This window comes from Asparagus officinalis, chromosome 9 (genome assembly GCF_001876935.1).
Source record: "Asparagus officinalis chromosome 9, Aspof.V1, whole genome shotgun sequence".
Classification (NCBI taxonomy): Eukaryota; Viridiplantae; Streptophyta; class Magnoliopsida; order Asparagales; family Asparagaceae; genus Asparagus; species Asparagus officinalis.
This window is the reverse complement of record NC_033802.1, coordinates 47,228,800-47,253,839: the sequence shown is the minus strand read 5'-3', so window position 1 is coordinate 47,253,839 and position 25,040 is coordinate 47,228,800. Positions and strand designations below refer to the sequence as shown.

Here is a 25,040-nt window from a genome sequence, read left to right as displayed (position 1 = left end):
AAACTTGTAGTACCATTATAGACTTAAATCTCTAAGAAAGGACTCCACACAGTTTTTCTTGAAAATTTCTATGAAAGGACCCACAAGTTTTGAGAAATGTAGCCTCCTAGATGGACGTAATCTCTTTAGAATGATCACAAATTTTCATCATCTCCGTCAAGGCAATCATTTTGGAAAGGTTTGGTGGGTGGAACTTGTTCTGGATTCTAACACTTCAATGCATATTTCCTTGCTTGGTATGTGTTTATGGGTTAATTGCGCATAGACCCCAGTTATTATTGCCCAATTGTGGATGGACACCATGGGAATTGATTCAGGGGTCTATCACAATTTGGCTGTAGTACAACAGTTACTATATCCGCAATTAACCCTACCTAAACTAGCGTGGTATGGGAATAAAAAAACGAAAATGGGGAACCAGAGTCCGAGCAGATTATTTATAGTTGTAAATAAATAAAGTTTGGACGCAATGCTTATAACGGCAATGGGGCGGCATCTAGTGTGAGGTAAAATGAGCTTTTAACGGCAAACCGAAGTTTGCTGGAATAGTACTTTAGTTCGTCAGAAGCCTTTAACAAAGCTGAATCAAATACGAGGTTCGCTAGAATCGAACCGAAGTTCGTCAACCGCATCGAAGCTCGCCTGAATCCAGATAAGCTTCTAAGCCCTAATTTCTTTCACCCCTTAGGGTATAGATCTGAAACCCCACCACCAATGCTTCCGCACCCTAGGGTTGAAACCCTAGGGTTTCCTGATGCTGCCGCCGCCGTCTCCAATTGTCAACGAGGCCGCCAACAGAACATGGCCGGCGAAGAGCGTGGCGCTTGACGACAAACAGAAAAAACCTATAGTCCGAGCAGATTATTTATAGTTGTAAATAAATAAAGTTTGGACGCAATGCTTATAACGGCAATGGGGCGGCATCTAGTGTGAGGTAAAATGAGCTTTTAACGGCAAACCGAAGTTTGCTGGAATAGTACTTTAGTTCGTCAGAAGCCTTTAACAAAGCTGAATCAAATACGAGGTTCGCTAGAATCGAACCGAAGTTCGTCAACCGCATCGAAGCTCGCCTGAATCCAGATAAGCTTCTAAGCCCTAATTTCTTTCACCCCTTAGGGTATAGATCTGAAACCCCACCACCAATGCTTCCGCACCCTAGGGTTGAAACCCTAGGGTTTCCTGATGCTGCCGCCGCCGTCTCCAATTGTCAACGAGGCCGCCAACAGAACATGGCCGGCGAAGAGCGTGGCGCTTGACGACAAACAGAAAAAACCTATTTTTGCTTTCGATTTTAATTCATAACCAGATCCAACAACTGGATCCAAGACTTGTCCAGATCCAGAATAAAAGAAAAGATGAATTCTTGATCCAGATCCCAAAAAGAAAACAAAATTGAAAGAAAACAAAATTGAAAGAAAACACAAACCAAAACTTGATCTTTTACTGTTCATCCGTGGAACAGTTCTAAAAAATCCACAGATTAAGATCAAAAACCTAATTTTAAATCTTAAACCCCTAAGAAATAATCACGGTGTCTCTGATACCACTTGTTGAACTTAATCGTGATTAAATCATAGAGATTAAACAATAAGAGCGGAAACTATACCTGAATTCATAGAGAACCTGAATTAAGGTTTTGATGATCTTCTAATCTCAGGGTTTCTCCTTTAGTATCTCTTTAGATGTGGATAAAAGAATAGAGAATGTGTTAACCCTAGATTAGGGACCATAACCCCATATATATATAGGTGTTGTACATTTATAATTTGGCCCCTCATCAAATTATAACATAGTATCTGCACATGTAAGCCATGATATATTTAAATACTCATTAATCCAAATTGATTGATCACTTTATGCGGGTTATCCTTAAGGATAGCAATACACACTGATAAACATATGTGCCCCAAATTGATTGATCACTTTATGCGGGTTATCCTTAAGGATAGCAATACACACTGATAAACATATGTGCCCACAAATTAGATTAAGGATAGCAATACACACTGATAAACATATGTGCCCACAAATTAGATTTAATTAGATTTAAATCCAACATGATATGGTTGAGATGAATAAAAGGGAAATACAAGGGAATGAGAATAGGATGTCGATAACTCAAGGATACAAAAACACCGTCCTAGAATAAATTAAAGGAGGATAGTTGGGATTAGTCTACTGCTCTTGAGATGCATATTCATTACTCTAAAGAAATACGACAGCCATGACTCCAACGTCTCCATCTTATCTTAGAAGATAAACATTCACACTTAATGAAATCCACTAAGAAATAGTTGGGCAAATACAAAGCACATAAATTAACTATAATCAAACTCAACACTACTACCATTTCCTTTAGTACTTAAAAGAACATATAGGCTTGAAACATTCCTTCAAGAATCAGAATTTCTAAATTCTAGGTAACAATTAAATGAATATCGAATTAATAAAAGACATATTTGACTAACTTAGTATCTTAGAAAACATAAAAGTCAATGCAGTCCAAATTAATTATTCTTTGCCTTCTCCCGATAACTTTCTCCTGAGAACTACATATGGTTTATGTACAACTAGATTCATTTGCTTCAAACGAAGAGTCACCCAAGGAAAGTTATGACCGAAACAATCAATCACACAGAGTCTAGAGAAACTAAAAATGAAGCTCGGTCAAATTCACTACTAAGTGCTGACTTGAATCTATTTAGCACTTCTATATCATTTCCAACCAGCAAAATATCATCCGCATATAAGGATTTTATTGTAAAACTGCTGCCACTCTTCAAGACATATATACAGTTATCCAATTTATTTGTAACAAAACCAAGTTGGATAACAGTATTGTGAAATTTGAGATACCACTATCTAGATGATTGTTTTAAACCATATAAAACCAAGTTGGATAACAGTATTGTGAAATTTGAGATACCACTATCTAGATGATTGTTTTAAACCATATAAAGATTTCTTTAATTTATATACTTTAAAATTTGAGATACCACTATCTAGATGATTGTTTTAAACCATATAAAGATTTCTTTAATTTATATACTTTATTTTCCTATCCTTCAACCTGAAATCCCTCAGGTTGATTCATATATATTACTTCCTTCAACTCTTCATTGAAGAATACAGTCTTGACATCCATTTAGAAAAGTTCCAAGTTAAGATGTGCAACAATTGCTAAGATAATTCTAAAAGAAGCAAACTTAACCACCGGAGAATAAGTCTCCTGATAATCTATACTCGCCTTCTGGGTAAAGACTTTAGCAACTAATCAGGCTTTAAATGTATCAATAGACCCATCAACCCGCTATTTCTTCTTTAACACTCATTTACATCCTATGGACTTTCTATCTTCTGGTAAGTTACATAGCTCCCATACATTGTTTCTCTCTATTGAGTCAAGCTCCATTTTTATAGCATCCAGCTATTGTTCCGATTCATGTGTATTCATAGCATCCACATAATTCAAGGGATCAGCTTGCTCATCTATGTCAATATCTACCGAGAAACATGATGGTTCACATGAATACAAATAATAGTCATCCATCCATGCAGGTGTTGTTCTGGGTCTTTTATTACCACTAAGGCTGGCAGGTTGGACAGGTTCAGCTAGTTGATTTTCCATAAACATATTCTCATTTAAGGGTTCATGTTCCATTATCGGATGATTTACTTCATCCACTATGTCTAGGTCATCGTTGGGAACATCATCTAAGTCGAGCAGAGGTGGTACCGCCTCTTGAACTTATTCCCTTTCCTCTAGATTTTCTAGAAAAGTAGCATCTCTACTTTCAATGACCCCTTTATCTTCATGAAAAAAAAATCTATATCCTTTAGATTTTTCAGAATAGTCTATAAATCTATATTTTAAGGTTTTGAGATCCAACTTATCTCTAACCTGATATGAAATGAGAACATGTGCAACACAACCCTATTTTCTGAAGTGACTCAAATCGGGTTTGTGTCCATTCCAAATCTCATATGGTGTTGACTCGACTGATTTTGTGGGAAAAGTGACTCAAATCGGGTTTGTGTCCATTCCAAATCTCATATGGTGTTGACTCGACTGATTTTGTGGGAATTCTATTCAAAACATAATTCGCAGTCAATCCAAATCTCATATGGTGTTGACTCGACTGATTTTGTGGGAATTCTATTCAAAACATAATTCGCAGTCAATAAAGCTTCTCCCTAAAAATCCTTGGAGAGACCAGAGTGTGACAGCATACATCTCACTGCATTCATCAATGTCCTATTTTTTCTTTCAGCCACATCATTCTGTTGTGGCGTATAAGGCATAATGATATGTCTCTTAGTGCCATAATGAAAACAATAGTTTTTAAATTCCTTTGAGTTGAATTCTCCACCACTATCAGTTCTTAACACCTTAATATACCTTCCAGGTTTTCTTTCTACTTCTGTCTTATATCTTTTAAAACATTCAAATGCTTCTGATTTTCTGTTTAAAAGATACACAAAAGTATACTTTGAATAATCATCTATGAATGTTATAAAATATTCTTTATTATCACGTGTCTTTATGCTTAACGGCCCACAAATGTTAAAATGAATTAACTCTAAAAGTTCACTTACCCTCTGACCTTCAGGAAATGACTTTCTAGTCATTTTCCCTATTAAGCAGTGTTCACAGGGTAATGTCTTTACACCTGTCAGATTTGGTAACAAATCAATTTTAATTATCTGATCTATCTTTCTATTACTAGGATGTCCTAGTCTCATATTCCATAGATCAAATTCTGATAAAATACACGAGGAATAAAGCAAATCAGAATTCTTATTGTAAATTTCAGGTTTTACAAAGGAAAGATAGAACAAATCATGTTCAGGTACAAACTTGCCCATAACAAACACTTTCTTGTCTTTCCCAATACAAACTTGCCCATAAGCAAATCAGAATTCTTATCCGCAATTAACCCTCCCTAAACTATAGCATGGTATGGGAATTAAAAAAAACGAAAACGGGGAACCAGAGTCCGAGCAGATTATTTATAGTTGTAAATAAATAAAGTTTGGACGCAATGCTTATAACGGCAATGGGGCGGCATCTAGTGTGAGGTAAAATGAGCTTTTAACGGCAAATCATGGGGCGGCATCTAGAGAAACACGACAGCCATGACTCAAACGACTCCATCTTATCTTAGATGATAAACATTCACACTCAATGGAAATCCACCAAGAAAACGTTGGGCAAATACAAAGCACATAAATTAACTATAATCAAACTCAACACATGCTACCATTTCCTTTAGTACTTAAAAAAACATATAGGCTTGAAACATTCCTTCAAGCATCAGAATTTCAAATTTCTAGGCAACAGTTAAATGAATATCGAAATAATAAAAGACATATTTGACTAACTTAGTATCTTAGAAAACATAAAAGTCAATACAGTCCAGATTAATCATTCTTTGCATTCTCCAGATAACTTTCTCCGGAGAACTACAATATGGTTTATGTACAACTAGATTCACTTGCTTCAATTAACGAAGAGTCACCCGAGGAAAGTTATGACCGAAACTATCAATGCTACGCACAGAGTCTAGCTAGAGAACATTCTAAAAATGAAGCTTGGTCATGATTTGCTTTTGCACCATTAACAGCGCCAATGTTCAGCTCAAATGCGATAATGAGAACCGAAGGCTGTGGCGAAGCCGGTTGAGGCGTCGTCGTGCGATGCCAGATCCCATGATCAGCTTCTTTCGCCACTCGAGATTCTCGATCGAACCTTAACGATAGAGCAATGTTCGCCCTGTTCTCATGTACGAGAAGCTTCTCTTGTTTGAGAAAGCAGACGCGTCTGAGTGTCTCTGTCTCTATCCTGAGCTCCCGCTCGGAAATGTCTCTTTTTTTCAATATAATTTAACTGAATATCGGAATAGCCTCTTTTTTCATCATGATTTCTGTGAGTGGGGTCCACCTTCAAAAGTGAAGAGATAGAAGGGAGTGGAAGGCTATCTCGTGGTAGCGTCAAGTGGGGGCCATGAATTTGTTCGTGGGAGAGGACCTGTAGTTTTCGAGTTCCGCGTGAAGAGATCACGTTCACGTGATCAGTTGCTGGCCCACCCGAATGCCCATTGCCCACCCGTATCCCACTTTGCAGCTATAAATAGGGACCCTAGTTTCGCCTAGGGTTACGTGCAAGAGTGAGCAAGGGAAATTTTCGGCAGCTGTACTTGGTGAAAAAGTACAAGAAGAAGAAAAGAAAAATCGCAGAGAGAAAACGTTTTTTTGGAGGCTGACCTTTTTTGAGAAGAAAAGCAGGGAGCCTATTTTGATGGTTTAATTTGTGAGAGCTGTGTGATTGTAAACCCTATTTGTATTCTTTTTCCCTCTAATAGTAGACTAATAGTAGATTTCTCCTCCTTGCCCCGTGGACGTAGGCAATTTGCCGAATTACGTTAAAATTGATTGTTCGTACCGTGATTTGTAATAGAGAGTTTAAGTTCCCTCGACAAGTCAGTCCTAGAACTAATGAGAGGAAGAGCTGATATCTTACTTTGTTGAGATATTTTACTTTCAGTTCTTATTTCCTTTGTGAAACATGGATTTAGTTGAGACTTACTCTCTTGTCGTGTACCAGAGGTGCTACCAAAATTTTCGCTGCGCATAACAAGTGGTATCAGAGCTCGGGCTACGCTTGGGCTATTTGGAGAAGTAGATCGCTTTAGAAGTTAGTCTAGGGCTTAGTTTGGTGATAAATGTGAGATCTTTTTGGTAAATGCTCCATCTTTCTCAAGTTTGGATCTATTCTTCAGCTTGTTCCATATTGGTTGTTGGTATGTTGAGGAATATGGCCGGGAAAGAAGGTGTTGAGGGTAGTGCTTCTGGTGTGAAGACCATTCACGAAGATAGACGTGGAGAAGTTTAATGACACGAACAACTTTGGACTTTGGTGATGCGAAGTTTTGGATGCGCTGAACGCGCAAAATTTGGAAGACACTTTGGAGTTGGATGGCAAATCAGATGATATTAAAAAGAATGTTTGGAGGAAGATGAATCAGATGACGTGTGGTGTTATTAGGTCTTGTTTAACACAAGATTTGAAGTATGATGTGATGAATGAGACTTCTGCAAAGAAGATTTGGGAGACTCTTGAGAGAAAGTATTTGACCAGGAGTGTGGAAAATCGCTTGCATTTGAAGAGGAGATTTTATCGCTTCCAATTAAAGAAGGGAACCCCCATTAGTGATCATATGAACCACTACACGAAGCTTCTTGCGGATTTGGCGAATGTGAATGTTATGATTGAAGATGAGGACAAGGCGTTGCTGTTGTTGAATTCCTTGCCGGATGAGGAATACGAGACCTTTGTTCTTACCCTAATTAATGGGAAGACATCCCTTTGGTATAGTGAGGTCACCGCTGCACTTGTGAACTATCAGCTTCGAAAGAAGGATAAGGAGACTTCAGCTGAGCCGGTAGAGGAGGCATTGTTCACAAGAGGGAAGAATCCAAACCGAAAGAATTGTAAGTCACAGTCTAGAGTAGGGCATCCTACAGTTGAAAAAGATCAGTGTGCTTGGTGCAATGAGACTGATCATTGAAAGAAAGATTGTTCAAAGCTCGACGAATGGATGAAGAATAAGCAGAAGGGAAAAGAGAAGCAACCATCATCAGAAGAAAACATCGTTATATCGGATGGTAATATTTTTGATATTTCTATTTGTTCGCTTTCTATCATTCCTACATGTAGCTATTCGGGGGAATCTGAGTGGACGTTGGATAGTGGTGCGACCTATCATGTGTGTTCTAGAAAGGAATGATTCTTCAGTTTTGAGAAACTAGATAGTGGTGTGTTCATGGGAGACAACTGTGCATGCCAGATCCTTAGGATAAGAAGAATTTGCATCAAGATGTTTGACGAGACTGTTAGAGAGTTATATGATGTGAGATATGTTCCTTCATTGAGGAAGAACTTGATCTCAATTGGAGCTTTGGTTGGAGAGGGTCTGAAGGTTCGTGTTGAGGACATGGTTCTCAAGATCGTGGAAGACTTTTTGATTGTGAAGAAGGGCATCAGGAGGAATAACATGTACTATTTGATTGGAGATACAGTGACAGGTGGAGAGCTGACGACTTCTGTTGATTCGATTAAACTGCGATATTTGGGGCTTAGTCATTCCAGTATTAATTTGGAGATGGGTGCATTGACCTGTAATTTGAAATCTAGTGAACACTTTGATGTGAGCAAGAAGACCGAGGTGAAGTTTGACACCTCTATTCACCGCACGAAGGGTCTTTCAGATGGGCGTTCACGTGGATGTTTGAGGACCTTCCAAGGAGGCATCATTAAGAGGAAATAGATGTTTGGTTACCTTTGTTGGTGATTGTTCTAGGCGTGTTTGGGTTGCAACCAAATCCCCTTTGGATAAAGTCCTAGTAGTCTCCAACAGATTAAAAAAATGTGAGATTGGCAGAAAGATGAAGGTATTTCATTCAGGTTTTGGTAGGAGGTACAAGATAGACCTGTTTCTGTTTTGCAGCCGAGCTCACGGCATTTCGAGACACTTCGTTGGAAAGGAAATCTTGGGAAAACTAGATAGGGTGGTAAATTTTGAGAACCGTGCCTTGCTGGAGGAGGATCAGTGTTTATTGTCATGCAATGGTCTGCAGAAGAGTTTCTGGACTGAGGTTTCGACATATTTGTGTCATGCTATTAAAGAGTTGTTAACTGCTGTGATTGGAGATAAAAGTCAATTGGATATTTGGTCTGGTAATGTCACATTAGATGAGGCTTGGATGAGGGAGCCTATTGATTCTCAGCAGGTGGAGAGTTTTAGACAGATCATAGGGGTATCGCAGCAGGTGGAGAGTGATGCTACTTCACATTGGGTGGAGATTACTCCACATACTCCAGATCATACTGCATTGTTTGGGATTCCAGCTGAGGTGATACAGCTTGGGAATCAATTAGTTTTGGATGCATATGATGAGTTGGGTTTTGATTCGAGTCCAGCTGATAGATGTAGTTTGGATATGACCATTGGTTCACCTCAGGTGGAGGTGTTTGATTCGTTACACTTTGAGTGATAGATGTAGTTTGGATATGACCATTGGTTCACCTCAGGTGGAGGTGTTTGATTCGTTACACTTTGAGGCCATTGGAGGTGCTATCAGCCACCATTGGTTCACCTCAGGTGGAGGTGTTTGATTCGTTACACTTTGAGGCCATTGGAGGTGCTATCAGCCACAGATTTGATGATATTGGAGGAGGGTTGCGAACTCTTCTATTGGATTGAGGGCCTTTGGAGGCCATTGGGTGAACTACGTGGGGCTTAATTCCTTAGGCAAGAGGATACGTATGCAGTCATTTTATGATGCAGTCGATTTGGTGAGTTGATACCGACATTTGGAGAGTGTTCGCATTCTCATTTGAGTCTCGACTTGTTGTGTATTGAGTCTATTATAGTGAATTGTTTCACTTCGTACTGGACGTAACAAGTGAGATATTTGGTTTGGTTGGTATCGGCTCAGTTTTGGAAAAATTTCGCCGAGGTGGAGAATTGTGAGTGGGGTCCACCTTCACAAGTGAAGAGATAGAAGGGAGCAGAAGGCTATCTCGTGATAGCGTCAAGTGGGGGCCACAAATTTGTTCGTGGGAGAGGACCTGTAGTTTTCGAGTTCCGCGTGAAGAGATCACGTTCACGTGATCAATTGTTGGCCCACCCGAATGCCCATTGCCCACCCGTATCCCACTTTGCAGCTATAAATAGGGACCCTAGTTTCGCCTAGGGTGCGTGCAAGAGTGAGCATGGGAAATTTTCGGCGGCTGTACTTGGTGAAAAAGTGCAGGCAGAAGAAAAGAAAAATCACAGAGAGAAAAAGTTTTTTTGGAGGCTGACCTTTTTGAGAAGAAAAGCAGGAAGCCTATTTTGAGGGTTTAATTTGTGAGAGCTGTGTGATTGTAAACCCTATTTGTATTCTTTTTTCCTCTAATAGTAGATCTCCCCTCCTTGCTTTGTGGACGTAGGCAATTTACCGAACCACGTTAAGATTGATTGTTCGTGCTGTGATTTGTAATAGAGAGTTTAGGTTCCCTCGACAAGTCAGTCCTAGAACTGATGAGAAGAAGAGCTGATATCTCACTTTGTTGAGATATTTTGCTTTCGGCTCTTGTTTACTTTGTGAAACAGGGATTTAGTTGAGACTTACTCTCTTGTTGTGCACCAGTGGTGCTGCCGAAATTTCCATTGTGCACAACAATTTCAATTTAATATTTGCTTGTGTATGTTTGCAGAAGTTAGTACAATCAAGGGCTAATGCTTCATTCTTTTTATTACTGGTTTTTCGCCAAAGTATAAATAATGTGCGGGATCGTTCTTCAAAAAGTTATTGAATAATCCACATACATTGTTGTTTTAACACCATTCACTTCATAATGATAGCAGGATTGGGACTGATAATCCCATCCCATGTTTACTACGCAAAAAAAAAAAAAAAAAAAAAAAAAAACACAACATTTAGGTCGGATTAATAAGGATTAGGGGAGATTGGTAATAATTAAAGTGTGATTGCAGCTTGCGATTGGGATTCCGAGAAGGTACGATATGGTTGCTGGTTGAGAGGTAATACGAGTTTGAAAATGTGTGAGAATATAAGCATGAGCACTTTATTGGGGGTCTCAAACGTTAAATATCTTACAACTGATTCAACTGAAAGTAAAGGAATAATATTCTTCTTAATTTCGCTTAATTAGAATAATAATAAACTATTGCATCCCAACAGAAGGACACGGATTTGAAAAATATGGTTCACCCAATCATTCCGCGTCTAATGCCAAAAATAATTACATTAATTGAGTTTGAGAGGGTTATTATGACTTGTAAGAGCTTGAAATGAAATACATAGTTAAAAATGAGTATTATATCATGAGATAATACTCAAACGGGTGGAGCTTACCCTATCGGTTCATTAAAACTTTGATATTTTAACATTTGTCCCTCAAATCATTGAAATTGCTGTGTTGTCCCTCAAACCTCATTTGTTACCCATTTGTTATTTCAAATTACCCTCTGTTAGTTATCATTTCTAAATTGCTAGCTTGGGTTGTGTTACTTATCAACCGCACCACACGGTGATTCATATTTCTATCCTCAATCAGTCATTGTACCCCTAAAATTTCCATAAAATGAGAAGAAACGGGTTTAAACATATCTAGGGACTCTAATGTAAATGGGTTTAAAGAAACAAGTTTGGATCTGCGTACTCGAACAACGAGGAATAACTGCGCCAAAAAGTTAAGCTTAAGTTGAATATACACTCCTCCAGAATCAAGCAATAGCTAGCTGTGGGGGCTGATTTGAAATGCCAGTACAATTCTAGGGGCTAAACAGCAATATCCGTTGTTTGAGGGACCTAATTTTAAAAACAATTTTAAAAGATTTAAGAGGCCAGCGTCGGATAACGAACCCCAGCTGAAAACGACGATGATCTGTTCCTCATCGGATAACGTGGCTGGCGCGGCGATGTCGTTTATTTGCAGCTCCCTTATCGGTAGCATGTGTACGCATGATAGAATTGGAGACGCAGCAGCCCAGCTGCTCGATAGAATGCCGCGGTGGGGATGCACGCCTGATGTTGTCGCGTACACTACTGTCATTAAAGGTCTGTGTAGCCTCGGGAATACGAGATTAGCGATTGAGTTCCTTGAGAAGATGAAAGTTTTTGGAGAAGTCAAGCCTGATGTAGTCACCTACAACACGATCGTTGATGGGCTTTGCAAGCAAGGGGAGATGAGGACTGTTCCACTATTCTCTCCTACACCCTGCATTATGCATGACCATTCCGTTCGAGGCCACTGGGAAGAAGCCATGAGAGTCTTTAAAGAGATGGTCGACTGTGGTCTTTGCCCGCATGTTACGACCTTCCACACACTTGTAGATTCCCTTTGTAAACAGGGAAATACCAGTGAAGCACATAAATTGCTAAAGGCTGTGACTGAAAGTGGTGTGAAAACCCGACATAGTTTTCTATACCATTTTGTTAAATGGCTATTGCAAAGAAGGGCGCTTCGATGAGGTATCAAGAATCCTAAACTCCAAGCAAAAGGAGGGTTTGACGTTCAATCTTTTCACTTACAATGTTGTGATTGATTGATGTAACAAGAACAACATATTCAATGACGCTATGCACTTAGTCAGAAAAATGCAACAGGTTGGGATGCAGCCTAATATTTTTTCATATAACATTCTGTTGGATGGACTTTGTAAGGCTGGAAGAATGGAAGATGCGGAGAGTATACTCAATGAAATGGTCGAAAAAGGGTTCAATCCGGACATCTTTACATGTAACTCTTTAGTGAGTGGATTCTGCAGACTTGGGAGATGGGAGGACACATTGAGGTTACTTTTTGAAATGAGTGATCGAGGATTCCATCAAAATGTTGTGACCTACATCGCAATGATTGATGCTATATGTAAGGAAGGAAAGGTTGCAGAAGCGCATAATTTTTTGGGTGTTATGATTAATAGCGGTGCAAAGCCTGACACGATTGCTTACAATATTCTTATGGATGCATATTGTCTAATAGGTAAAACGGATGAAGGATTGAAAGTTTTCGATCTCATGCTTGCAGAGGGTCATAAACCAAATGTATTCACTTATTCAATTCTTATCAACTCTTATTGTAAATCCAATGCTTTAAGGTCCTTTGAGGAGATGCCTAGAATGGGACTGAAGCAGACCAATGTTGTCTACAACACCACGCTTACAGGGCTATATCGAGCTGGAAAAGTTAGCGACGCAAGAAAATTGCATAATAAGATGATTCATGACAACGTGATTGTAGATATTATTACATACCATGTAATCTTGTATGGACCATGCAAAAACAGGTGCATTGTGAAGCAACAGATCTATTTCGAAGAATTCTAAATCAGAAGTATACAACTGATGCTAGGACCTTCAACATCATGGTCAATGAGATGAGTAGGATGGGGAGAATTCAAGCGGCCAAGGATCTATTAAATGATATGCTCTCTAAGAAATTGGTTCCGACCGTGATGACATGTACGATTATGATGAAAGGCCTTATTAAAGAAGGTTGGTTGGACGAAGTTGATGATTTGTCTCTGTCGATGGAAAAATATGGTTGCTCGTCAGATTCTTATATGCTTAATGTGGCTGTTCAAAGTTTGCTCGAGAAAGGTGATGTAAAGAAAGCCAAGGAGTTCCTGTGTAAGATGCAAGAGCTAAAGTTTCCTCTTGAGGCATCTGCTTTGTCTATGTTAGTAGATTCACACACAGAGGATGGAGATTTTCAAAGTTTTCTTAACTCGCTTTCCGATCTAAGTAACATGCAGCTTCAATATTCAGTGCAACTGTTTTGAGAGGTGATGTATCACGAAAATGATGACTAACTTGTATTCTCGTTCACTTTTTTTTGCTCAGAAAAATACCATTTTTTATTAGCAAAGAGCTCATAGCTTAGGTTCTTGACCCACAAACCTGCAGCCTAATGCCTGCAGCTTCGTGCACTGCTAATAACAGTAATAGCGTGGCCATCCTTGTCTGTGTTTTTATATGTCCTTCTTTTACCTTTTGTTATTATGATCGTATTGGTATGACGAGAAACTCTGGATAGTTAATTTAACATAATATCAGAAATGTGTCTTGGTATTATAGTCTTTCTTTAATACTTGCAATGCAAGCATTCAATGATTCAGAAGGCTCACCTCATGCTTATCAAATGATTTTCCATTAATAAGCTCGTAAGGTCCTTACCAGGACTGGTCGATAAGGAAGCAATATATGTTTCCTTTGAGGGGCGGATCTACCTATAGAGAAGTGGTGTCAGGTGACACTACTTCCGTTTGATTCTATTGGTTGGTGCCATTATGACGCAGACGTAGAAACAGGGAGGCCGATCAGATATCGTTCGAGTCGACACAAGGCAAGTCGACCATTACCGCCTTTCGTGTCGACTGGACGTGTATTCCCAACTGGTGTTCCAGTCGACACGAAGCGTGTTGACTAGTACCGCCTTTCGTGTTGACTGGCATGTGTCGTCTCGTTCTGCATGCTTCGCCTCGTCTCGCCTGCTGAGATCTTGTCTCGTCCGTTGAAATGTCGTTTCATCTGCTCCGATGTCGTCTCGTCCGCTGAGATGACTTGGTTTGTATTGAGTTGAGATGTCGGACGAGTTGAGATGTCGGATATTGTTGAGACGTCGGATATTGGATGAGTTGAGATGTCGTCTCATCCAATTACTTGTCCAATTACTTGATCTCCTATATCAGTCCCTCCTTCTTCGGAAGAACTCGTCTCTGAATTCGCATCACTTGCATACAACTCGATTAAAGGATAATAGTCAGAAATATCCGCCATGTTGAATGTCCCTGACAGAGCTATTCCTTCTGGAAGATCCACTACATATGTATTGTCATTGATCTTCTTGAGAATCTTTAACGGTCCATATCGTTTGGGCTTAAACTTGCTGTATGTTCTAGCCGACATCTGTTCCTTCCGTAAGTACACCATCACTATGTCTCCTTCATTGAACACTTTGAGTCGCCTCTTCTTGTCCGCTTGCGCCTTGAACTTCTCATTAGCCTTCTCAAGCTTTGTACGCACTTCCTCCTGAAGCGCCTTGAACTTCTCATTAGCCTTCTCAAGCTTTGTACGCACTTCCTCCTGAACGTTAAAAGCATTCTCTGCATTGAACTTGCTGCCTCACTGAACTTGCTACTTGTCGGTAGCTTCAACAAGTCTTGGAGATGTCGAGGTGTCTTGCTGTAAACAATAGAAAGAGGAGACATACCTGTGGAACTATGAATAGTTATGTTGTAGACGAATTCAGCTTGTGGTATAGCTTGATCCCACATTTTTGGCTTTTCTCCACATATGCATCAAATCAAGTTTCCCAAAGTTCGATTGACTACTTCCATTTGTCCATCCATCTGAGGGTGGGCTGTACTCGAATACTTTTATGAAGTGTCAAATCGTCGCCATAAAGTAGCCCAAAAAGTCATCAAAAACCTAGTATCCCTATCCGAAACAATCTAACTAGGAACACCATGTAGTCGAACCACTTCTTAGCCATGCATCATGTGGTGCATCCGAATTCTTACGACATGGAATGAAGTGAGCCATCTTAGAAAAACGATCCACTACCACAAAGACTGAATCCACGCCTCTTTGTGTTCTAGGAAGTCCCAACACAAAGTCCATACTCAAATCCTCCCATATATCCTTAGGCACAGGTAAAGGAGTATACATACCTGTATTCTATACTTGCCCCTTTGCAACTTAGCACACTTGACAGCTCCTCACAAGTGTTACCACATCATTCCTCAAACTTGGCTAATAATATCTCTCCTCAAGACTCAAAATAGTCTTATCTCGCCCAAAATGTCCGCCAAGACCACCAACATGAAAGTCTCGAATTACTTTCTCTCTCAATGATGTCCTTGGAATACAAAGTCGATTCCCATTAAATAGAAAGCCGTCCATGATAACATAGTCTCCTGTGGGATGTCTTGTCAAACACTTGGCCCAAATCTCCTGAAAGTCTTCATCATCAACATAAAGCTCCTTCAAACTGTTAAAAGCAACAACTTCACCTCGCAATACGCTCAATAAGGATACCCGCCGACTCAAAGCATCAGGTACCTGATTGTCAACTCCTGATTTATGTCGCAAAGTAAAATTAAATTGCTCAAAATACGAAGCCCAACGTCCATGCATTTTGTTGATATGCTTCTGATTCTTGAAGTGTTGAAGAGACTGATGATCGGAGTAAATCATGAAGTCGTTAGTAATGAGGTAACTCTCCCAAGTCTTCAAAGAACGAAAAAAACATACAACTCCTGCTCATAAGTACTCCACTTCTATAGAGCTTCATTCAACTTCTCACTCAAGAAAGCAATGAGGCGCTTCTCTTGAGAGAGGACTTCTCCAATACCTACACCACACACGTCGCACTCAAGCTCAAAGAGCTTGTCGAAATCTGGAAACGCCAATATAGGTGAAGTGGTAATCTTCTCCTTGATAAGGGCAAAAGCTGCATTGGCTTCATCAGTCCACTTGAAAATGCCCTTCTTCTTCAAGCAATCCGTTATGGGAGCAACTATAGAACTAAAATTGCGAATGAAACACCGATAAAAAGATGCTAATCTATGAAAGCTTCTTACTTCAGTAGTACTTTTTGGAGTCGGCCAATCCTTGATTGCCTTGACTTTATCTTCATCAACCTGGATCCCCTGCGAGCTTACCACGAACCCCAAGAACACTAGCCGAGTCATCAAGAACACACACTTCTTAAGGTTGATGTAAAGTTCATTCTCCTTTAGCACTTGGAAAACCTTTCGTAGATGCGACATATGCTCCTTCTCATCCTGATTGTAGATAAGAATATCATCAAAGTAGACCACTACAAACCATCCCAAGAAAGGCTTCAGAATTTAGTTCATCAAACGCATAAATGTGCTTGGGGTGTTCGACAAACCAAAAGGCATCACTAACCATTCATAGAGGCCCTCACTGCTTTTGAATGCAGTCTTCCACTCATCGCCTGGCCTGATTCGGATATGATGATACCCACTCCTCAAGTCGATATTCAAAAAGATGCTCGCACCTCCCAACTGGTCTAGCATGTCATCCAACCGAGGAATTGGAAACCTATAGCGAATTGTGATCTTGTTAATGACCCTACTATCCACACACATCTGCCAACTTCCATCCTTCTTTGGTGTCAACAGTGTTAGAACTGCGCATGGACTCATACTCTCTCGAATGTGGCCCTTCTTTATGAGGTCCTCAATGGTATCCTATAGGATCTTTTTCTCTTGTGGGTTCATGTGATAGTGAGAGAGATTAAGAAGTACCAAACCCGGAATGAAATCGATGTGGTGTTGTATATCCCTTATGGGAGGGAGACCCTCTGGCAGATCTTCAGGAATCAACACTTTGAACTCCTTAAGCAGCGACTTCCTCTTCCCTAGGACCTCAATGAGTGTCTTTACTTCCTCCTTCACACCCAAGGAAAACCTCTACTTTAACTCCTTTGACTCAGCCAGAAACTCACCCTTGTTGCACAGAGATATATGTTTTGACTTTTGATCCTTGGGGTTCTTTGGAGAGGATGGAATAGGTGGTAGGATGATCTTCTTATTCATCCATACAAAAGAGTACTCGTTCTTCTTGCTGCCATGCTTAGTTTCAACATCATACTGCCACGACCGCCCTAACAAGACATGATACGCATTCATATCCACAACATCATAAGTAATAGAGTCATTATAAGTCTTTCCCAGTGATAATGGCACGCGACACAACTCGGTCACCTTCATGGAGGGACCCTTCTTGATCCATCCTATGGTATAAGGCACATGCTTTGTCTCTGTCAGCAGTTTCAAGTGATCCACCAAGGCCTTTGACACAATATTCTCATAGCTTCCTTTGTCAACGATGAGGGTGCACACCTTGTTGTTGACTGAACACCTAGAAAAGAAAATTTGATGCTGTCGTGATGAGTCTGGTGTCTTCTGAGCGCACAAAAGTCGTTGAACAACACATGACACATTGTCTCCCTTAACCTCGACACCCTCTTCTTCGTACTCTTCTTCAGATGTTGTGTGCCCATCCTCAGCTTCTTCATAATCTACAAGATTAACTTTTCACCGCTGTGGGCACTCGTTGGACTTATGCCCTGGTTGGAGACATCGGAAACACTTCCCTACGGTGGGCTTGGCATAGTGATTTGATTAAGGCATCTAGGGCGGTGGTTGATTTGTCGACCGCTTGGTTGATAGTGGAGGATTAGACTGATCAATCGTCCTTGGCCCTGCCGACTCACCTCTTGCCTTCTCGGCCGAACTTCCCTGATCAGTTCGCCTGAAAGGTGGTGTTTTGGAGGCCAATCTTTTCGCCTTTAGAGCCATATTGTGGGCTTCGTCTACAGAGTACACATTATGAATGGCCACCTTCTCTTGAATCGAATACTTCAAACCACCAATATATTTGGCTGCGAGTTGTTCCTCGCTCATAGACAAATCACAACGAGAAGTAAGACGGAATAACTCTTCGGTATATGTACTTACTGATCCGACTCCTTGATGGCATTGCTCGAACTGGTTGTAGAGGATTTGTTGATAGTCGGGTGGTAAAAATCTTGCCCGTAGTAGCTGCTTCATGCGACGCCAAACCCGCACCGGTTGCTTACCTTGTCGTCTCCTAGTGTTTTGAGTTTGATCCCACCATGTCGCGGCTTCTCCTTTGAGACGATATGCTACAAACTTCAGCTGGTTTGCTTCGGGCATATTAGCCATCTCAAAAAACTTCCCCACTTTGTAGAGCCAATCCATGAAAGCCTCTATGTCAAAATTTCCTCCAAAGGAAGGAAGCTCTACCTTCATCCGATAGTCTTGGTCCTGATGATATCGGCCTTGTCAGTAGTAGTTGTGACGAGGGTTGAAGCCTCTGCCCTGACCTCTGTCATAAGGTCGCCCTCCTTCTTCTTCTTCGCTCGAGACGTTGTCGTACCATGGTCCCTCAAATTGGGCACCATAGTCTGCTCTTTCGTCACTGAATTCATCATGGGAGAGGGGTTGGTTGGGATGTCGTCTATGATGTGGAGGGGGTTGATATGGAGGAGGTTAATGCGGAGGGGGTTGATATGGAGGGGGTTGGTTTGGACATGGTTGATATGGAGGGGGGTGAACTGGAGGGGGTTAGGGATTGGTAGCGGGGGGGGGGGGGGGGATGTCGTGGCTGCCTAAGCTGCGGGTCCGCTGTAGGTGAAGTCGGCCGGCGAAATTAATTCCGCGTTGTTGAGGTGAAGGGTAAGTCCTTCAATGGCTTGTTGAAGGTTCTGAAGAGACGCCTCCAATATGCCAAATCTCCCATCCATAGAATCCATCATCGCGAAAAGATCCTATAGAGAAAGTTCCTTCTCGCCGTCACCTGCCATTGTCGAGGATGTTGAAGCCGAAGCTCTGATACCACTTGACACAGATGTAGAAATAGGGAGGCTGATCGGATATCGTTCCGATACCGACAAGCCTTGATATTAATAGGTAATTCATGAGCTTGAACCCACAAGCTAGAAGTTTCTCAAACTTGAGAAAGAAAACAATGGAGAGAGATTCTCTTGATTGAATAATTGAAAAGTTAATTATTGATTTACAAAAGGAACTATTATATATAGTCAACTAAACTTATCCTAACTCTAATAAAAAAGAAACTCTATTTCTAAAAGGAAATAATCAAAAACGAATTCTTTCCTAATCTGATGTCCGAGTCGACACGACGCGAGTCAACCAGTACCGCCTTTTGTGTCGACTGGGCATGTATTCCCAACTGCTGTTCCAGTCGACACGAAGCGTGTTGACTAGTACCACCTTTCATGTCGACTGGCATGTGTCATCTCATTCTACCTTCTTTGCCTCGTCTCATCTGCTGAGATCTCATCTCGTCCGCTGAAATATCATTTCATCTGCTCTGATGTCGTCTTGTCTGCTGAGATGACTTGGTTTGTATTGAGTTGAGATGTCGGACAAGTTGAGATGTCGGATATTATTGAGACGTCGGATATTGGACGAGTTGAGATGTCGTCTCGTCTAATTACTTGTCCAATTACTTGTCCAATTACTTGATCTCCTGTATCACTTTATTTCCACATAGGTCCATAAAACCAAATGATGCTCAACTAAGATGTAATTGATTTGTTGCATGTTCAATTACCTGGAATTATACATAAAATAGCTTGTGATACCCATTCGACATATATTCAAGTTTTACTAGATGAAGATTAAAAAATAAATTTCTCCTTTTGGTATATTAGGTGAGGGGATAATTTAGAGGATTAAGCATCATGATTATTGTAAGACTTATTCTTATTTTTGTACTTTGATTTTGTGATAGTGAATTATCTCCTCTCCTCCTCGCCTGTGGGCGTTGTTCATAGACCAAGTAAACCTTGATATTCTCTATTTTTTATTTTGTTTTTACTATTTCTGTTGTGTATTTGTGCACTCGTTAGTCTAATCCAAGAATTTCTTATGACCTATATATATGGGTTGAAGTTACTAAAATGTGATTATGTATTTATAGTGTTATTGTTGGGGATTCGAAACAATCAAATCGAACCCTTATCCTTCTGAACCTTGTGTTTGAGAGTAGGAAAGTAGGAAAAATCACAGCAAATAAAAGATAAATAACTTGGAGGAAAGTAAACAAGAAAGAACACACCAGATTTAACGAGGTTCAATAATCGTGTCTACGTCCTCGGGAGCCACACCACACAATTCTTTGATTAATATTGAAGAAGATTACAATGCCCACAAATAATCTCTTTATTCTCCTTTCGTACTTATATTCTCTTGTGTCAGATTTCTCGATTGATGATTTTGACGGGGAAGGCTTTCTCGTAGACACTCCTATGCTCCACTTCATGTATGGTTCTCCTCAAATTGATGACCAGTTGTCTGGAGATGTATTTCCTGAGTCTACGCTCCCTAAGAATCCCGAGGCACCACACAATTCTTTGATTAATATTGAAGAAGATTACAATGCCCACAAATAGGATCTAATCTCTCTGACATCTCTCTGAAGAATTCTCTCAAACCCTTTTTTCTGATGTCTAATATCTTCTAAGGCGTTCCATATATATTAAAAACCTAAAACCAAAACAGACTAGGAATTCTAAACCAAAAACCAAAACATATTAGGAATCCTAATAACCTGCTATCCAACAATTTGTTTAATTCCAGCTTTGAGTCTATATCCCTTAGAATAACAATCTCCCACTTGGAGACCAAAGTACAATCAACGAGTTAACCGAACTCTCCCTTCTTCACAAGCATCCTCCTACACGGAAAAAATCTATTCTTCAATCATCATCAACCCGGCGATCCCGACGATCCTCCTGGTGTGGCTCCGCCTTCATCTCCTACACGTGAAGGCCAACTAAAGTTGCTCACAAGTTTAGTTTGTCAATGATCACTGCTTTCGTCAATATATCCGTGGGATTTTGACCCCCCAAAATCTTCTCTAGATGTAACTTCCCGTCCTCAATCAGCAAGCATATAAAATGGTATCGTAAGTCGATGTGCTTCATTCTGGCATGTTATACTAGATTCTTGGCAAGATGTATAGCGCTCTTGCTATCACAATAAAGAACTCCTCTCCCTTGCTTCAGATCCAACTCTTCCAGGTACTCATTCAACCAAGTCATCTCCTTTCTTGCTTCAGTCACCACGACATACTCAGCTTCAGTTATAGACAAAGTTACAATCTCCTGCAGACGTGAAACCAAACTCACTACTGTCGACGCCAAGGTATAAACATATCCCGTGGTGCTCCGCCTCGTATCATGATCACCGGCGAAGTCCACATCCATGTATCCTTGCAGTACTAACTCCTTCCTTCTGAAACATAGTGGCTTGTCCGTAGTCCCTATCAAGTAGCGCAATATCCACTTCACGGCCTCCTAATGCTACTTTCTGGATTGCTTGCAAACCTGCTCACAACTCCCACTGCATGGACGATATCCGGCCTCGTGCAAACTATCACGTACATGAGACTCCCAATGGTCGACAAATATAGCACTCTGCTCATGTGCTCCCTCTCTGCATCTGTCTTGGATGATTGCTCCTCAGATAACTTGAACTGACTTCCAAGGGGCGTACCAACGGGCTTTGCATTCTGCATGCTGAATTTCTGAAGCACCTTCTCGATGTATTCAGCTTGACTCAACCTCAAAGTCCCTTCAGCTTCATCTCTACTAATTTGCATCCCAATAATCTGCTTCGCTGCACCTAGATCATTCATAGAAAATTCGTTTGCCAACTGCTTCTTCAATCTGTTTATCTCTTCTAAACGCGGTCCTGCAACTAACATATCATCACTATACAATAATAATACGATAAAGCTAGACTCGAACCTCTTGAAGTAGCAATAGTGATCTGAATTGCATCTCCTATAGCCATTGCTCTGCATGAAGTTGTCAAAATTCTTATACCACTGTCTCGGAGCCTGTTTCAATCCGTACAAGCCCTTCTTGAGCTTTCACATCATCTCTTCCTTTCCTCCTTTAATGACGCTAACAGGTTGCTTAATGTAGATTTCTTCATCTAAGTCACCATGAAAAAAGCAGTCTTCACATCTAACTGCTCAAGGTAGAGATCTTCTGTAGCTACTAAGGTCAACACCACTCTAATGGTTGTGAGCTTTACAACGGAAAAAAATATCTTCGTATAGTCCACTCCTTCCTACTATTGGAACCCCTTTATAACTAATCTAACATTGTATCTCTTGCTTCCATCACTCTCCTGCTTGACCCGATAGACCCATTTGTTATGCAAAGCTTTTTTCTGTGCAGGTAGCTGGACTAACTCCCATGTCTCATTAGTGTGTAGAGAATCCATCTCTTCTTGTATTGCATGCTCCCACTGCTGAGATTTACTCACTTGCATAGCCTCCTCGTAGCACTCCGGTTCTCCACTATCTGTTAAAAGCAAATAATAAACTGATGAGAGATATCTGGGATTCGGTTTGGGTACCCTGGATGACCTCCTAAGCTCCACGCCCTGGGTAGTCGTCTTTGCACCTGGAGCCTCCGTTCTCCGGTCAGAATTGACTTTATTGCCCCCATCTGAAAGTTCCTCAAAATCCATGTACTCGGATCCACCTATATTCGTAGTGCTGCTCCCACTGCTTTAGCTATCATTGGCACTGTCCCTGTTCTTGTACATCACCTCCTTATTGAATATCACATCCCTGCTTCTGATAATCTTCCTATTCTTCCCAACCCAAAGACGATACCCGAACTCATCAATGCCGTATCTAATGAATATGTACTTTTGTGACTTAGCCTCTAGCTTGTCCCTGACATGGTCACTGATATGAACATATGTCACACAACCGAATACTCGCAAATGTGAGAGATTGATCTTCTTTGCTACTCCAAACCTCCTCTAGAATCCCGTAATCTAATGGAACTGATGGCTCATGATTAATCAAGTAAGCTGTCGTATACACCGCATACGCCCAAAATATCTTAGGCAGACCTGCATGTAATCGCATGCTCCTAGCATGCTCCATCAATGTCCTATTCATCCTCTATGCAACGCCGTTTTGCTATGGCGTCCCTAGAATAGTCCTCTCCAAACGAATCATATTTAGAGCACAGAACCTCTTGAACTCCTCCAGCTCATATTCTCCACCGTTATCTGATATCAGATACTTTACCTTCAGATCTGTCTCGTTCTCCACTATGACCTTCCACTTCTTAAAGATTCTGAACACCTCTGACTTGTGCTTCATGAAGTATACCCACACCTTCTTCGAGTGATCGTCGATGAAGGTGATATAGTACGCCGAACCACTAAGAGAAAACACGCTAGTTGGACCCCATACGTCAGTATGAACTAACTCTAGCTTCTGAGCTTTAGGTGACCTCCACCCTTATGGAAACTAAATCTCTTATGCTTTCCAAAGATTTAGTCCTCACAAACACTGACTTTCACGGAATCGATACCGGTTAGCTTCCCCTGTGAATGTAAAATATTCATCCTCTTCCATCTCATGTGTCACACTCTATTGTGCCACAGATCTATACTCTCTTTGCCTGCTGCAATTGCGAGGGTGTCACTTGGATGAGGGTGAGGTAGAGAGTTCTTGTTTTGTTGCCTCGGGCAACAACCATAGTACCGTTTGAGATCCTTCACGAATCCCCGATGAATTTCAAAACATAGTCTTCTGCTCCAAGCTGGCCAATCAAAATAAGATTTCTCTTCAGCTTCGATACGTGCCTCACGTTTTTCAGATTCTACTTGGAGCCCTTCAACAGTATTTGCACATCTCCTCTTCCAACAACACTACAGGGTTCATTATCCCCCAAGTATACTTTCCCAAAGTCCCCTGCTACATAGTTATGAAGAAGCTTCCTATTAGCAGTGGCGTGAAATAAGGCTTCTGAGTCGATGACCCAGGAATCAAAATCGCTTTCCATAGCTAGGATTAAGGTATCCTGCACGATATGAGTCTCTGGCTCATTCACATCCTTCTTTTGTGCTTTACAAGCTGAAGACATATGGCCCTCCTGGCCACAGTTCTAACACTTCCCTTTGATAGGCCTAACTTTCGAGTTTGACCTCTTCTTGTTTGACTTCGACTGATTACTGTTCTGATTCCACTTCTTCTGGCTTCTGCTCTTTGCTCGAAATTTAAGGCTGAACCTAAACCTTCTGATTCGAACGATTTTCTTCTAACCTCCTTGGATAGAATCATCCTAACAACATCGCTCAGCTTCAACTTGTCATTCCTTGGCGAATTGCTGATTGCCGTCACATAACCTGCCCAACTATTCGGCAACTGCGATAGAATCAATAGGGCCTGCACTTCGTCATCGAATGTGATGTCTACGGAGATGAGTTGATCAACAATCGTGTAATAACCGTAAATTTTTAATACTGGTTTAAATAATTTTTTAGCATTTAAATATTAAAATTTTATTTTTAAAAAGAGTATTTGTATTTCCCTAAATTTCTAGAATTTTCTATAATTTAAAAGTATGTTTTTATAATTATTTTAATGATTTTGCTAATTATAAATTTAATTGTTACGATAAAGACTTTTAAATTAATGTTTGGTTATTCATTATTGTTATTATTATTATTTGTATTATTAATTATCTTGTATTATTATTAATATTTAGCTGCTACATATACCTGTATATATAGCTGCTACATATACCTGTAGCAGGCATTGTATACATTGTTATACCCCTTTCAGTCTAATCCTACTCCACTCTCTCTCTCTCTCTCTCTCTCTCTCTCTCCAATAATTCATCCTCTCTCTCCCCTACCCCACTTCCCCAATTCCCTCCCCCTTTCACGCAAATACCCTACCTCGTGTTTCCCCCTCTTTTGTTAATCTCTCCTGCTCTCTCTCTCACTCACGAGCTCTCTTTCTCTCTCTCTTTAAAATCTCATCTCTCTCTCACTTTCTCCCAGTTCACTCTCTCCCTCCCTCTAAACACAAGCCGACCTCCATCAGCGCCTCCACCTCATCCCACC

The 25,040-nt window shown here is 40.6% G+C and overlaps 3 protein-coding genes across 3 annotated transcripts; 1 reads left to right on the top strand and 2 right to left on the bottom strand.

The window, feature by feature from the left end:
* Positions 11,282-12,897, top strand: LOC109823422 (protein Rf1, mitochondrial-like). Its single transcript, XM_020389698.1, has 2 exons — positions 11,282-11,972; positions 12,130-12,897. Exons 1-2 carry the CDS (start codon positions 11,451-11,453, stop codon positions 12,895-12,897), a joined length of 1,290 nt encoding a protein of 429 aa, XP_020245287.1. The 5' UTR covers positions 11,282-11,450.
* Positions 15,852-16,531, bottom strand: LOC109823420 (uncharacterized mitochondrial protein AtMg00860-like). The gene is made up of 2 exons (XM_020389697.1): positions 16,486-16,531; positions 15,852-16,393 (listed from the first exon to the last, which is right to left on the bottom strand). Exons 1-2 carry the CDS (start codon positions 16,529-16,531, stop codon positions 15,852-15,854), a joined length of 588 nt encoding a protein of 195 aa, XP_020245286.1.
* LOC109823419 lies at positions 17,013-18,377 on the bottom strand. Its single transcript, XM_020389696.1, has 2 exons — positions 17,819-18,377; positions 17,013-17,623 (listed from the first exon to the last, which is right to left on the bottom strand). Exons 1-2 carry the CDS (start codon positions 18,375-18,377, stop codon positions 17,013-17,015), a joined length of 1,170 nt encoding a protein of 389 aa, XP_020245285.1.